Here is a 14,449-nt window from a genome sequence, read left to right as displayed (position 1 = left end):
CATAAAAGCGATATATTGGTCCTTAAACAGACCAAATTGAGCAGTAACAGTTCTAGTTCAATTTGCATTGTCAAATGGTTTGTGAAATCACGGCCCCTCCCCAAGTTAGACCTAACTTCTTTATGGCACACAGGTGACTTTTCAGTCCCTGAGACTCCTGTGTCAGAACGTGACTTCCCACTGCTGCTTTCAACTTGGGGCGCTTTAAGAGGGACGGTTGGCTTAAGCAAACCCAATACACGTGTTCCCTTAGGCTGTATTTAGGTGCGTATAAACAGGATCCCTAATTTGGAAGATCCCTTAAAATTTGAATATGGTCAGGTTATCTGTTACTTACTAGTACATAGTAATTTGAATGCTTCCCTTTCATTTACATGAAGGCCAAGGTAAATTGCAAGAGTTGACCACATTCATAGGAACTGAGTCTCCTTTTCCTCTATTGTATCATCTCCCCAGCCACCACCCCCTCCAAAAAAAAACACACTTTGAGTGCAATCTCTAAATAAATAGCAGTCTGACTAAACAAAGGTCTTCTCAGTGGTATGTTGGAGCTAACTCACGCTGGTTCATGAGTGTTTTTGTTAATTTTCAGGAATTTTGCAAGCCAGCTGACATCTTGGTGGTATCTTGAAATCAGCCATGGTGGGAATATTCACGCCATGCACATCAGGGACCTACTACTCTCACCTCAGCTGTTTTATTTGCCAGCACATGGCTGGATATTTGCTGTGTGTGTGTGTGTGTGTGTGTGTGTGTGTGTGTGAAGTCATCCGGAACTGGATTTTGTTGGGGGAGGGGCAGTGCTTTCTGCCACTTCCTTATGGAGAGCACGCTGGTAGGAAGCAAAGTAGGAATTCCCAAGTGGAATATAGATGCTAATCTTGGATCTGATGTGTGACTGAGCTGATGCTTATTCTTTTTAAGCTTCAGTTTCTTCATTCAAAAAAATTTTAGGTTAAACAAAATGATCTCTAAGATATTTCAACCCCCAATCTATGATTTGGTAAGGTACTTAAGCATATTTTGTTTTTCTCCTTTTTAAAAAAAAAAAAAAAAAATTCATTTATTTGGTTGCGCCGGCTCTTAGTGGCGGCAGGCGGGCTCCTTAGTCGCGGCATGCATGCGGGGTCTAGTTCCCTGACCAGGGATCGAACCCGGGCCCCCTGCATGGGGAACGCGCAGTCCTATCCACTGTGATACCAGGGAAGTCCCCTTTAGCGTATTTTGATGTAAGTGTGATCGGACTCCACTTCGTCAGATTTCCATTTCAGGTGCAGATCGGTCAGGTTATTTTTCCTCTGCTCTAATTAGGAATCCTCCAAGCCTTCCTCTGCTCGTTGTTACGACGAGCCCTGGACGCTTTCAGCTACCCCTCCCGTAACTCATCTCTAGTTATTAGAAAATGTAGCTAATGCTGTTGTACAACTAACATTCTAAAATCATCTGTTTTCTCTCTACCATGGCATATTTCTTTGCATTCTACCCAATGCAGGAAATCGTCTAAAAACGTCTTCAGGCCCAGCAAAAAGAAGGACTGCCCAGAGCATAGTTACAATTTAAAGTACTATCATATATTTTATCACTGTTGTCAACTCCAGATCTCCAAGATCATGGCAGAATCTAGCTGAATGGGAAAGACAAGGGATGAATTTAAGAAGCAGTAATTTGGGCTGAGAGGTGGGAAGAGATGTGAGTGACGGCAAGGGCAGGGCAGAGTGGGATGCAGTTCTGCAGTTTACTTGTTGCTTCGGTGGTGTTGCTAATGTTTCTGTAGCTCGTTTCGTTCTTGTACTCAGTCCTTTTACATAAAAGTGCCCAACTTATTTTATAGATTCAGACCAAAATTTTGATTTAGGTGTAGGGGAACCCAAGAAATAAGCCAGAATAAATTGTTAAACAGGAAGAAAGATGAGCTATTCTGGAGAGTTGTGAAAGTTAAGCGATTGTATTTCTGCACCCTGATCCAAATGCCTATGGTTCCCATGCTGTCCTGGGCTTCTTCTTGATCTAATACTTTTATGCTTTCTTTCCTTGTTTGCATACAGATTATTCTAGGCAATAAGTTATTGTCTTTCACATAGTTCGGGGTTTGGTGTGGTTTTATGGAAGGGGTTTTATTTGGAGGTTGAAATGACTCTTACAGTTAAGTAATGGAGCTTTCTCATCTATAAGTTTACAAGAATGACATGTAGCCACGAGAAATCATCTGTAATGATGAGCAGCTGGGGTAAAGTGAATATAAGATGTACCCACAGATTTTTTTTAAAAAACACTTGTCCTTGGTACTACCAGAGTTGTTAACTGGTGTCCAAGACTGACTGAGGTTTTGTTTCTTTTTCTTTCCTATAGGATAGCTTTAAATGAGTAGCAAAATTGCCAGAAGGTAGACAGAAAGAGAAAACTCAAGAAGCCTGAAATAATCCCCAAACTGAATGATCAATCCTAAATAACTAAGAGTTGACTAGTTACTTTATCCATCATCAGGAAAGGATTAGTAAGAATTACAATTTGAGTACTATTTTGTTCTCCTTAACCTTTTCACTTACACCTGGAAACAGTATAGATGGAGTGTTTGGAAGGTATTGGGAGGAAGGAGAAATTAAAGTTGGGGAAGAGAGGAGCAGAATGCTAGTACTTGATCTCTGAGGGACTAGGAAAATAATGAAGAGACTCAAGAGGAAAATAATATTCTCTCTATTTATCCACAGAGTAACTTCTTACAGAACTTTCTGTCTCTAACATTGCCAAAAGGAGGAAATAAACATCTCAGTAATCTGACCATTCTTTGGTTGAAGTTACTCCTGAATATATCATTTGGAGAAGATGGGCAGCAAATGATCCTGAGGCTCGATGGCTGTTTAGACTTACTTACAGAGATGAGCAAATTCAAGCATAAGAGCAGCCCTTATCTACCTCTTCTTATTTTTCATAACATTTGCTTCAACCCTGCCAATAAGCCCAAGATCCTGGCTAATGGTGAGTATTCTGCCTGTACACCACACGCATCCATTTATACGTGTGGTTATTCAGGTGAAAACACAGAATAGTTTATAAATAATGTGCCAGGTGCTTATTCAGCACGCGCCACGTTCAAGGCCCTGTGGGAGGCCGCAGCTGTAGGGACGAATCGAATCGGGCGTGATTCCCGCCCCTGAGATGCTGCTGAGTCTCCCGGGCTAACAAGTCGCCACACGACGGCCAGGCTGGATCCAGGAGGTAGCACCGAGCTGGGCCTGGGCCCCACCTCCTCCTCCCGTCCCTCCTCCCGTCCCTCCTGCCGGTCCTCTGACTCCTCCAGCCTTTGAGCGGGCGCTGCCCTGTCCGTGGAGCCTGCCCAGACCAGCCTGCCCACGTGGTAGCCCCACCTCTTCCTCCTGCCTCCCCGCCCTCTCACCCTCTGCCCCTTCCCCTGCTCTACCTTTCGCCATAGCATTACCACCAGCTGCTACACTGTGTTTTCAGTGTATACCTAGGTGTTCCTCGTCTGCCTGCACCGGAACATAAGCTCTTACAAGTCAGGAGGTTTCTGTCTCTTTTGTTCACGTGTATGCGGAGCAGCTAGAATCGCGCCCGTCACTACTGGGCGCCCGGTGGGCGTGTGAGCTGGAGGGCGACACTGAGCAGGCAGCAGGGCTCAGGACCCAAGAGCACTGGTGACAGTAGCTTCACAGCGGCTTCATTCTCTGATCTCGGGACAGATGGAGGCGAGGATTGGTGAGCATTCAGACAAACTTTGAAGCAGAAGGAGCGAAATGGAAACATCTGTTTGTGCAGCCATGTGCTGTTTTCTCTGAGGGGTGTGCGAATTTCACATTTTATGAGGAGGTGTGTTATCATGAAAAGAAGAGAGGTGGGCTCTAGACTCCCACGTACCTGGTGCCGGATGCCAGGCCCTCGTGCGCTCCCTCAGCGTCGCCTGGGGCGGCTTCTCCGGGTCCACTTTCTTCATCTAGAAAATGGTCCCTCCTTTCTTGACTTCGGTAGAAATCAGTTGTTAACACATAAAGTGCCTCGCGCTGTTTATGGTACATGGTAGGTACATGGTACATGCTCCAGATGTATTAATTCTCTTTCCATTCATGTTTTTCACTTAATCTTTTCTTAGAGGTGTTTTTCTATGAAACACGGAGTTTTCCAAGTGGAAAGGATTCTGCTTACATTCTGTTGTGTATAGTCATGATTCTGTTTTTCTGATAGTAATTATTGAATTGCTAGAAATGCGGGGGAAGATTTTAGAAGCTCAGCCAGCCTTTAACTTCCCTGAATGAATTCCCGTGGCCCCTCTGCTGGCGCTGTGTGGCCGCCATGGGGGAGGGGCTGGGGGGGCTCCAGCGACTTGTTTCCAGGTTTCCATCCTCCTTCGTTGTGTCTCCCTCAGCCCTTACGTTGTGAAGTGAGGGTGGCGCTAGGGCCCTGCGTCAGGGGGCAGCGAGACGGCCTGTGTGAGGCGCCAGTCCCTCCTCCTGCCATCACCTGTTAGCAGTCGCCTTCCTCACAATAAGTTGTTCCTTTGGGGACTGCTGACTGCAATTTTATTATTGAGAGAGTTGGGAAAAGGTCAGGCTTTAGGGAGCTAAAGGAAAAGTCTGCGTTTTCCATTTCTGCATCGCTCAGGGTTTGTTTTTTTTCACAAATAAGATCTTTTATTTGTCACCATTAAAAGTCTGAATTTTAAACAGATTCTTAGACTGGTGGCTCATATCCATCAGCTAGTTCAACTTTAGCACCTGTCTCGTCCCCGGTAGCTTTTCCAGGACTACTACCTTCACCACGTAGCTCCGTGTGTTTTCCCAGTTCAAACTTGGGCTTCCTCAGCATTTTTACCTTTCTTTTTTTTTTTTTTTTTTTTTTTAAACATCTTTATTGAAGTATAATTACCTTACAATGGTGTGTTAGCTTCTGCTTTATAACAAAGTGAATCAGTTATACATATACAATATGTTCCCATTTCTCTTCCCTCTTGCATCTCCCTCCCTCCCACCCTCCCCATCCCACCCCTCTAGGTGGTCACAAAGCACCGAGCTGATCTCCCTGTACTATGCGGCTGCTTCCCACTAGTTATCTATTTTACATTTGGTAGTGTATATATGTCCATGACACTCTCTTACCCTGTCACATCTCACCCCACCCCCTCCCCATATCCTCAAGTCCATTCTCTAGTAGGTCTGTGTCTTTATTCCCGTCACGGCCTTTTTTTTTTTTCCTTAGATTCCGTATATATGTGTTAGCATACTGTATTTGTTTTTCTCTTTCTGACTTACTTCACTCCGTATGACAGACTCTAACTCCATCCACCTCATTACAAATACCTCCATTTCATTTCTTTTTATGGCTGAGTAATATTCCATTGTATATATGTGCCACATCTTCTTTATCCATTCATCTGTCGATGGACGTTTAGGTTGCTTCCATGTCCTGGCTATTGTAAATAGAGCTGCAATGAACATTTTGGTACATGACTCTTTTTGACCTATGGTTTTCTCAGGGTATATGCCCAGTATTGGGATTGCTGGGTCGTATGGTAGTTCTATTTTTAGTTTTTTCAGGAACCTCCATACTGTTCTCCATAGTGGCTGTATCAATTTACATTCCCACCAACAGTGCAAGAGTGTTCCCTTTCCTCCACACTCTCTCCAGCATTTATTGTTTCTAGATTTTTTGATGATGGCCATTCTGACCGGTGTGAGATGATATCTCATTGTAGTTTTGATTTGCATTTCTCTAATGATTAATGATGTTGAGCATTCTTTCATGTGTCTGTAGGCCATCTGTATATCTTCTTTGGAGAAATGTCTATTTAGGTCTTCTGCCCATTTTTGGATTGGGTTGTTGGTTTTTTTGTTATTGAGCTGCATGAGCTGCTTGTAAATCTTGGAGATTAATCCTTTGTCAGTTGCTTCATTTGCAAATATTTTCTCCCATTCTGATGGTTGTCTTTTGGTCTTGTTTATGGTTTCCTTTGCTGTGCAAAAGCTTTTAAGTTTCATTAGGTCCCATTTGTTTCTTTGTGTTCTTATTTCCATTTCTCTGGGAGCTGGGTCAAAAAGAATCTTGCTGTGATGTATGTCATAGAGTGTTCTGCCTATGTTTTCCTCTAAGAGTTTGATAGTGTCTGCCCTTACACTTAGGTCTTTAATCCATTTTGAGTTTATTTTTGTGCACGGTGTCAGGGAGTGTTCTAATTTCATACTTTTACATGTACCTGTCCAATTTTCCCAGCACCACTTATTGAAGAGGCTGTCTTTTCTCCACTGTATATTCTTGCCACCTTTATCAAAGATAAGGTGACCATATGTGTGTGGGTTTATCTCCGGGCTTTCTATCCTGTTCCATTGATCTATATTTCTGTTTTTGTGCCAGTACCAAACTGTCTTGATTACTGAAGCTTTGTAATATAGTCTGAAGTCAGGGAGCCTGATTCCCCCAGCTCCATTTTTCGTTCTCAAGATTGCTTTGGCTATTCGGGGTCTTTTGTGTTTCCATACAAATTGTGAAATTTTTTGTTCTAGTTCTGTGAAAAATGCCAGTGGTAGTTTGATAGGGATTGCATTGAATCTGTAGATTGCTTTGGGTAGTAGAGTCATTTTCACAATGTTGATTCTTCCAATCCAGGAACATGGTATATCTCTCCATCTATTTGTATCATCTTTAATTTCTTTCATCAGTGTCTTATAATTTTCTGCATACAGGTCTTTTGTCTCCTGAGGTAGGTTTATTCCTAGATATTTTATTCTTTTTGTTGCAATGGTAAACGGGAGTGTTTTCTTAATTTCACTTTCAGATTTTTCGTCATTAGTGTATAGAAATGCAAGAGATTTCTGTGCATTAATTTTGTATCCTGCTACTTTACCAAATTCATTGATTAGCTCTAGGAGTTTTCTGGTAGCATCTTTAGGATTCTCCATGCATAGTATCATGTCATCTGCAAACAGTGACAGCTTTACTTCTTCTTTTCCGATTTGGATTCCTTTTATTTCTTTGTCTTCTCTGATTGCTGTGGCTAACACTTCCAAAACTATGTTGAATAATAGTGGTGAGAGTGGGCAACCTTGTCTTGTTCCTGATCTTAGTGGAAATGGTTTCAGTTTTTCACCATTGAGGACAATGTTGGCTGTGGGTTTGTCATATATGGCCTTTATTATGTTGAGGAAAGTTCCCTCTATGCCTACTTTCTGCAGGGCTTTTATCATAAATGGGTGTTGAATTTTGTCGAAAGCTTTCTCTGCATCTATTGAGATGATCATATGGTTTTTCTCCTTCAATTTGTTAATATGGTGTATCACATTGATTGATTTGCATATATTGAAGAATCCTTGCATTCCTGGGATAAACCCCACTTGATCATGGTGTATGATCCTTTTAACGTGCTGTTGGATTCTGTTTGCTAGTGTTTTGTTGAGGATTTTTGCATCTATGTTCATCAGTGATATTGGCCTGTAGTTTTCTTTCTTTGTGACATCTTTGGTTTTGTTATCAGAGTGATGGTGGCCTCGTAGAATGAGTTTGGGAGTGTTCCTCCCTCTGCTATATTTTGGAAGAGTTTGAGAAGGATAGGCGTTAGCTCTTCTCTAAATGTTTGATAGAATTCGCCTGTGAAGCCATCTGGTCCTGGGCTTTTGTTTGTTGGAAGGCTTTTAATCACAGTTTCAATTTCAGTGCTTGTGATTGGTCTGTTCATATTTTCTATTTCTCCCTGGTTCAGTCTCGGCAGTTTGTGCATTTCTAAGAATCTGTCCATTTCTTCCAGGTTGTCCATTTTATTGGCATAGAGTTGCTTGTAGTAATCTCTCATGATCCTTTGTATTTCTGCAGTGTCAGTGGTTACTTCTCCTTTTTCATTTCTAATTCTATTGATCTGAGTCTTCTCCCTTTTTCTCTTGATGAGTCTGGCTAATGGTTTATCAATTTTGTTTATCTTCTCAAAGAACCAGCTTTTAGTTTCATTGATTTTTGCTATTGTTTCCTTCATTTCTTTTTCATTTATTTCTGACCTGATCTTTATAATTTCTTTCCTTCTGCTGGCTTTGGGGTTTTTTTGTTCTTCTTTCTCTAATTGCTTCAGGTGCAAGGTTAGATTGTTTATTCGAGATGTTTCCTGTTTCTTGAGGTAGGCTTCTATTGCTATAAACTTCCCTCTTAGCACTGCTTTTGCTGCATCCCATAGGTTTTGGGTCGTCGTATCTCCATTGTCATTTGTTTCTAGGTATTTTTTGATTTCCCCTCTGATTTCTTCAGTAATCACTTCGTTATTAAGTAGTGTATTGTGTAGCCTCCATGTGTTTGTATTTTTTACAGATCTTTTCCTGTAATTGATATCTAGTCTCATAGCGTTGTGGTCGGAAAAGATACTTGATACGATTTCAATTTTCTTAAATTTACCAAGGCTTGATTTATGACCCAAGATATGATCTATCCTGGAGAATGTTCCATGAGCACTTGAGAAAAATGTGTATTCTGTTGTTTTTGGGTAGAATGTCCTATAAATATCAATTAAGTCCATCTTGTTTAATGTATCATTTAAAGCTTGTGTTTCCTTATTTATTTTCATTTTGGATGATCTGTCCATTGGTGAAAGTGGGGTGTTAAAGTCCCCTACTATGATTGTGTTGCTGTCGATTTCCCCTTTTATGGCTGTTAGTATTTGCCTTATGTATTGAGGTGCTCCTATGTTGGGTGCATAAATATTTACAATTGTTATAGCTTCCTCTTGGATCGATCCCTTGATCATTATGTAGTGTCCTTCTTTGTCTCTTGTAATAGTCTTTATTTTAAAGTCTATTTTGTCTGATATGAGAATTGCTACTCCAGCTTTCTTTTGATTTCCATTTGCATGGAATATCTTTTTCCATCCCCTCACTTTCAGTCTGTATGTGTCTCTAGGTCTGAAGTGGGTCTCTTGTAGACAGCATATATATGGGTCTTGTTTTTGTATCCATTCAGCCAGCCTGTGTCTTTTGGTGGGAGCATTTAATCCATTTACATTCAAGGTAATTATCGATATGTATGTTCCTATTCCCATTTTCTTAAATGTTTTGGGTTTGTTATTGTAGGTGTTTTCCTTCTCTTGTGTTTCTTGCCTAGAGAAGTTCCTTTAGCATTTGTTGTAAAGCTGGTTTGGTGGTGCTGAACTCTCTCAGCTTTTGCTTGTCTGTAAAGGTTTTAATTTCTCCATCACATCTGAATGAGATCCTTGCTGGGTAGAGTAATCTTGGTTGTAGGTTTTTCTCCTTCATCACTTTAAGTATATCCTGCCACTCCCTTCTGGCTTGCAGAGTTTCTGCTGAAAGATCAGATGTTAACCTTATGGGGATTCCCTTGTGTGTTATTTGTTGTTTTTCCCTTGCTGCCTTTAATATGTTTTCCTTATATTTAATTTTTGACAGTTTGATTAATATGTGTCTTGGCGTGTTTCTCCTTGGGTTTATCCTGTATGGGACTCTCTGTGCTTCCAGGGCTTGATTAACTATTTCCTTTCCCATATTAGGGAAGTTTTCAACTATAATCTCTTCAAATATTTTCTCAGTCCCTTTCTTTTTCTCTTCTTCTTCTGGGACCCCTATAATTCGAATGTTGGTGCGTTTAATGTTGTCCCAGAGGTCTCTGAGACTGTCCTCAGTTCTTTTCATTCTTTTTTCTTTATCCTGCTCTGCAGTAGTTATTTCCACCATTTTATCTTCCAGGTCACTTATCCTTTCTTCTGCCTCAGTTATTCTGCTATTGATCCCATCTAGAGTATTTTTAATTTCATTTATTGTGTTTTTCATCGTTGCTTGGTTCCTCTTTAGTTCTTCTACGTCCTTGTTAAATGTTTCTTGCATTTTGTCTATTCTATTTCCAAGATTTTGGATCATCCTTACTATCATTATTCTGAATTCTTTTTCAGGTAGACTAGCTATTTCCTCTTCATTTGTTAAGTCTAGTGTGCTTTGACCCTGCTCCTTCATCTGCTGTGTGTTTTTCTGTCGTCTCATTTTGCTTATCTTACTGTGTTTGGGGTCTCCTTTTCACAGACTGCAGGTTTGTAGTTCCCGTTGTTTTTGGTATCTGTCCCCAGTGGCTAAGGTTGGTTCAGTGGGTTGTGTAGGCTTCCTGGTGTAGGGAACTAGTGCCTGAGCTCTGGTGGATGAGGCTGGATCTTGTCTTTCTGGTGGGCACATCCACGTCTGGTGGTGTATTTTGGGGTGTCTGTGGCCTTATTATGATTTTAGGCAGCCTCTCTGCTAATGGATGGGGCTGTGTTCCTGTCTTGCTAGTTGTTTGGCATAGGGTGTTCAGCACTGTAGCTTGCTGGTCATTGAGTGATGCTGGGTCTTGATGTTGAGATGGAGATCTCTGAGAGATTTTTACCGTTTGGTATTACATGGAGCTGGGAGGTCTCTTGTGGACCAGTGTCCTGAAGTTGGCTCTACCACCTCAGAGGCACGGCCCTGATGCCTGGCTGGAGCACCAAGAGCCTTTCGTCCACACGGCTCAGAGTAAAAGGGAGAAAAAATAAGAAAGAAAGAAAGAAAGAAAGAAAGAAAGAAAGAAAGAAAGAAAGAAAGAAAGAAAGAAAGAAAGAAAGAAAGAAAGAAAGAAAGAAAGAAAGAAAGAAAGAAAGAAAGAAAGAAAGAGAGAGAGAGAGAGAGAGAGAGAGAGAGAGAGAGAGAGAGAGAAAGAAAGAAAGAAAGAAAGAAAGAAAGAAAGAAAGAAAGAAAGAGGCTATAATATAGTGAAGCAAAATAAAGCTATTGTAAAGCAAAGCTATACAGACAAAATCTCACCCAGAAGCATATACATATACACTCACAAAAAAAAGGAACAGGGGAAAAATTAATATATCCTGCTCCCAAAGTCCACCTCCTGAATTTGGGATGATTCGTTGTCTATTCAGGTATTCAACAGATGCAGGCACATCGAGTTGTTTGTGGAGTTTTAATCCGCTGCGTCTGAGGCTGCTGGGAGAGATTTCCCCTTCTCTTCCCTGTTCACACAGCTCCTGGGGTTCAGCTTTGAATTTGGACCCGCCTCTGCGTGTAGGTCACCTGAGGGCGTCTATTCCCCGCCCAGACAGAACGGGGTTAAAGGAGCAGCTGCTTCGGGGGCGCTGGCTCACTCAGGCCGCGGGGAGGGAGGGGTACGGAGGAGGCGGGGCGAGCCTGCGGCAGCAGAGGCCGGCGTGACGTTGCACCAGCCTGAGGCGCGCAGTGCGTTCTCCCGGGGAATTTGTCCGGGGAACACGGGACCCTGGCAGTGGCGGGCTGCACCGGCTCCCGGGAGGGGCGGTGTGGAGAGTGACCTGTGCTCACACACAGGCTTTTTGGAGGCGGCAGCAGCAGCCCCAGCGTCTCACGCCCGTCTCTGGGGTCCGCGCTGATCGCCGCGTCTCGCGCCCTTCTCTGGAGTTCGTTTAGGCGGCGCTCTGAATCCCCTCTCCTTGCGCGCAGCGAAACAAAGAGGCAAGAAAAAGCCTCTTGCCTCTTCGGCAGCTGCAGACTTTTTCCCGGTCTCCCTCCCAGCCAGCTGTGGTGCGCTAACCCCTTCAGGCTGTGTTCACACCGCCAATCCCAGTCCTCTCCCTGCGATCCGACCGAAGCCCGAGCCTCAGCTCCCAGCCCCGCCCGCCCCGGCGGGGGAGCAGACAAGCCTCTCCGGCTGGTGAACGCTGATCGGCGCCGAGCCTCTGTGCGGGAGTCTCTCCACTTTTTCCTCTGCGCCCCTGTTGCTGTGGGATCCGCGCTGTTAGCTGCGGCTCGCGCCCGTCTCTGAAGTTCGTTTAGGCGGCGCTCTGAATCCCCTCTCCTCGCGCACCAGGAAACAAAGAGGGAAGAAAAAAGTCTCTTGCCTCTTCGGCAGCTGCAGACTTTTTCTCGGACTCCCTCCCGGCTAGCTGTGGTGCGCTAACCCCTTCAGGCTGTGTTCACGCCGCCAATCCCAGTCCTCTCCCTGCGATCCGACCGAAGCCCGAGCCTCAGCTCCCAGCCCCCGCCCGCCCCGGCGGGGGAGCAGACAAGCCTCTCGGGCTGGTGAGTGCTGGTCGGCACCGCTCCTCCGTGCGGGAGCCTCTCCGCTTTGCCCTCCGCACCCCTGTGGCTGCGCTCTCCTCCGTGGCTCCGAAGCTTCCCCCCTCTGCCACCCGCAGTCTCTGCCCGCGAAGGGGCTTCCTAGTGCGTGGAAATCTTTCCTCCTTCACAGCTCCCTCCCACTGGTGCAGGTGCCGTCCCTATTCTTTTGTCTCTGTTATTTCTTTTTTCTTTTGCCCTACCCAAGTACGGGGGGAGTTTCTTGCCTTTTTGGAGGTCGGACGTTTTCTGCCAGCGTTCAGTGGGTGTTCTGTAGGAGCAGTTCCACGTGTAGATGTATTTCTACTGTATCTGTGGGAAGGAAGGTGATCTCCGCGTCTTACTCTTCCGCCATCTTCTCTCCTCCCCTACCTTTCTAACAAAGTCATCATGGACCTCTTCTGTGTCTTTTCCAATGCTGTCTGGAATCAATTTATTGACCACCTCTTTCAAGTCATTTGTCTGCTCTTCTCTGGTTGTGATTTCCATCACCTTCTTCTGGGTCTGGTGGACTTGCTGGTGCTGGGCATAAGAGGTCTTCCCGAATCTGATTGTTGCATTTTTTAGTAAAACCCACACAGAATAGACGAAGCAAATAACCATCGGTAGTCTTGACATCCACGTGAGCTTCAGTCATGGTCTGCCATTTTTCGACCCTGGAGCACATTTTGTCACGCGTAAGGTCCATGCCACGGAGATTAGTCAGGCAGTTTTTGCCCTGAACGTCCTCGGTGATTAGCTTGAATTTTCTAAATGCAGCTTCATCATGCTGCAGATCAGCAGGGATCACTTCAAAAACACGACCCTTGAGGCCATCAGATGTGATTTTGGTTCCTTGAGTTCTCGTGACCAGTGTTTTCCCAATATTTCTTATATTGAACACAGCTGGTACTTCCACATCATACCAATCTTTCTTAGGAAATTGGTCAACCACTTTCTTCTTGGCTCCCTTTTTGCTGCCTTTCGTAAGACGCTTGTTATTGCTGACCGCCAGGGTGCTGCTCAGAGAGCCAAAAGGCTGGATCGCTCAGGATTTATTTTCAAACATTTCCTTGTATCAGCAATGTGCTCTCTCCTTCATTAGCTTCAAGAAGCAGCTTTCCCCAGCCCCACAGATGTGAGATCAGGGGCCTTCAAGGCAGGGTGGGAAGCAGCAACTGTGCAGTTTCTACATGGACGTGTCGCAGGCACTGCCTCTGTCTCCACTTGGGGATCCAGAGGGAATGCTTGGCAGGGTCAGGCAGCTTGAAAGTCTTCCCAGCAAGGCTGCGTGACTCTGATAGTAGCACCCAAACATCCAGTTTAGATGGCCAGGAGTGGAGTGGGCAGTGGGGCTTGACTTTGTTGTTTAAACAGATCCAGAGTACTCCTTGTTTCTGGTCATGTCAGGGTAGGTCTCCTCTCTGAAAACAACAAAAACATGCTAGATAAAATATATTAAAATTCACCTTAAAAAAATCAAAGAACTGAAAACATAGTGGGAAACTTCTAGGCCAGTTTTGATTGAAAGTCTGTGCCCAGAGAGGTAGGAAGTTTGTAGAAGGCTCTTTAGCTCCCAGGACATTTGCCAGCTTTGTGTGCTTGGGCTTTTGTCCAGGAGTGCCAAGAGGGGAGGGGACAGACGCCGGGGATCTCCGGAGTCTTATGGACCATCCTGCAGGTATTGAGCTGGAATCCCAAAGAACTAACCTCTTAGAAAAGGATGAATCGGAATTAAATTGGTGCCCCGAACCTCATGCAGGCGACTAGAAAGAAAAGAAAAACAAGTGTGAGAATGGGCGCCACAGACTGCCCCTCACAGCTCTGCACCCCAGAGACACATAGACAAGTGGCCCATGACCTTGGTCGGAGCTGATCCTCGATTGGCAGTGCCGCTGGGGGCTGAGCAGATGGATGGAGGACAAGTTTGTACTAGGCCTCAGGGAACCTCCAAAAATAATTTTTCAAAAGCATCAGCCAGTATACAGTTAAAGGTGACCAAGCTTGTCAGGAAAAATGGCAACATGAGTGAGAAACAGCAGGGGGAAGAATACCAACTTATCTACCTAGATTTCAGATGTTGGAATCATAAAACACAGGTTTGAAATGACTTTATTTATACAATATTTAGATAAATAAATGACAAGCTTGAAAGTATTTGCTGGGAATAGGAGACTGAAAAATTGAAAGATTTGGAAAAAGAACCAAGCAGAGCTTCACTGTTGCGTATGATAATCAGTTAGCCACTTATAGGTGTTTAAATGTAAATTAAGATATTCAGTTTGTTAGTCACACTAGCTACATGTGGCTGTTGGCTATCTTATTAGAGCACATACATATAAATATTTCCATCATTGTAGGAAGTGCTATTAGACAGGACTATTCTAGAACTTCAATAGCCAAAATTAAAAACTCAGTATACATGTCTG

General features: G+C 43.9%; 1 protein-coding gene and 1 pseudogene across 5 annotated transcripts in view; one reads left to right on the top strand and one right to left on the bottom strand.

Moving 5' to 3' along the window:
• The window catches only part of RTTN (rotatin), a 170,903-nt gene that overhangs the window by 125,760 nt on the left and 30,694 nt on the right, over positions 1 to 14,449 (top strand). For all 5 annotated transcript variants that reach the window (XM_068563430.1, XM_068563431.1, XM_068563432.1 and 2 more), the window contains one exon: positions 2,709 to 2,976. In XM_068563430.1, the coding sequence (XP_068419531.1) occupies positions 2,709 to 2,976 (268 nt within the window). The remainder of the gene's footprint in view (positions 1 to 2,708; positions 2,977 to 14,449) is intronic.
• Positions 4,684 to 13,778, bottom strand: LOC137776962 (small ribosomal subunit protein eS1-like; annotated as a pseudogene).

Source organism: Eschrichtius robustus, chromosome 14, assembly GCF_028021215.1.
Source record: "Eschrichtius robustus isolate mEscRob2 chromosome 14, mEscRob2.pri, whole genome shotgun sequence".
Classification (NCBI taxonomy): domain Eukaryota; kingdom Metazoa; phylum Chordata; class Mammalia; order Artiodactyla; family Eschrichtiidae; genus Eschrichtius; species Eschrichtius robustus.
Note: the sequence above shows the minus strand (reverse complement) of the source record. Positions and strands in the feature narration are given on the sequence as shown.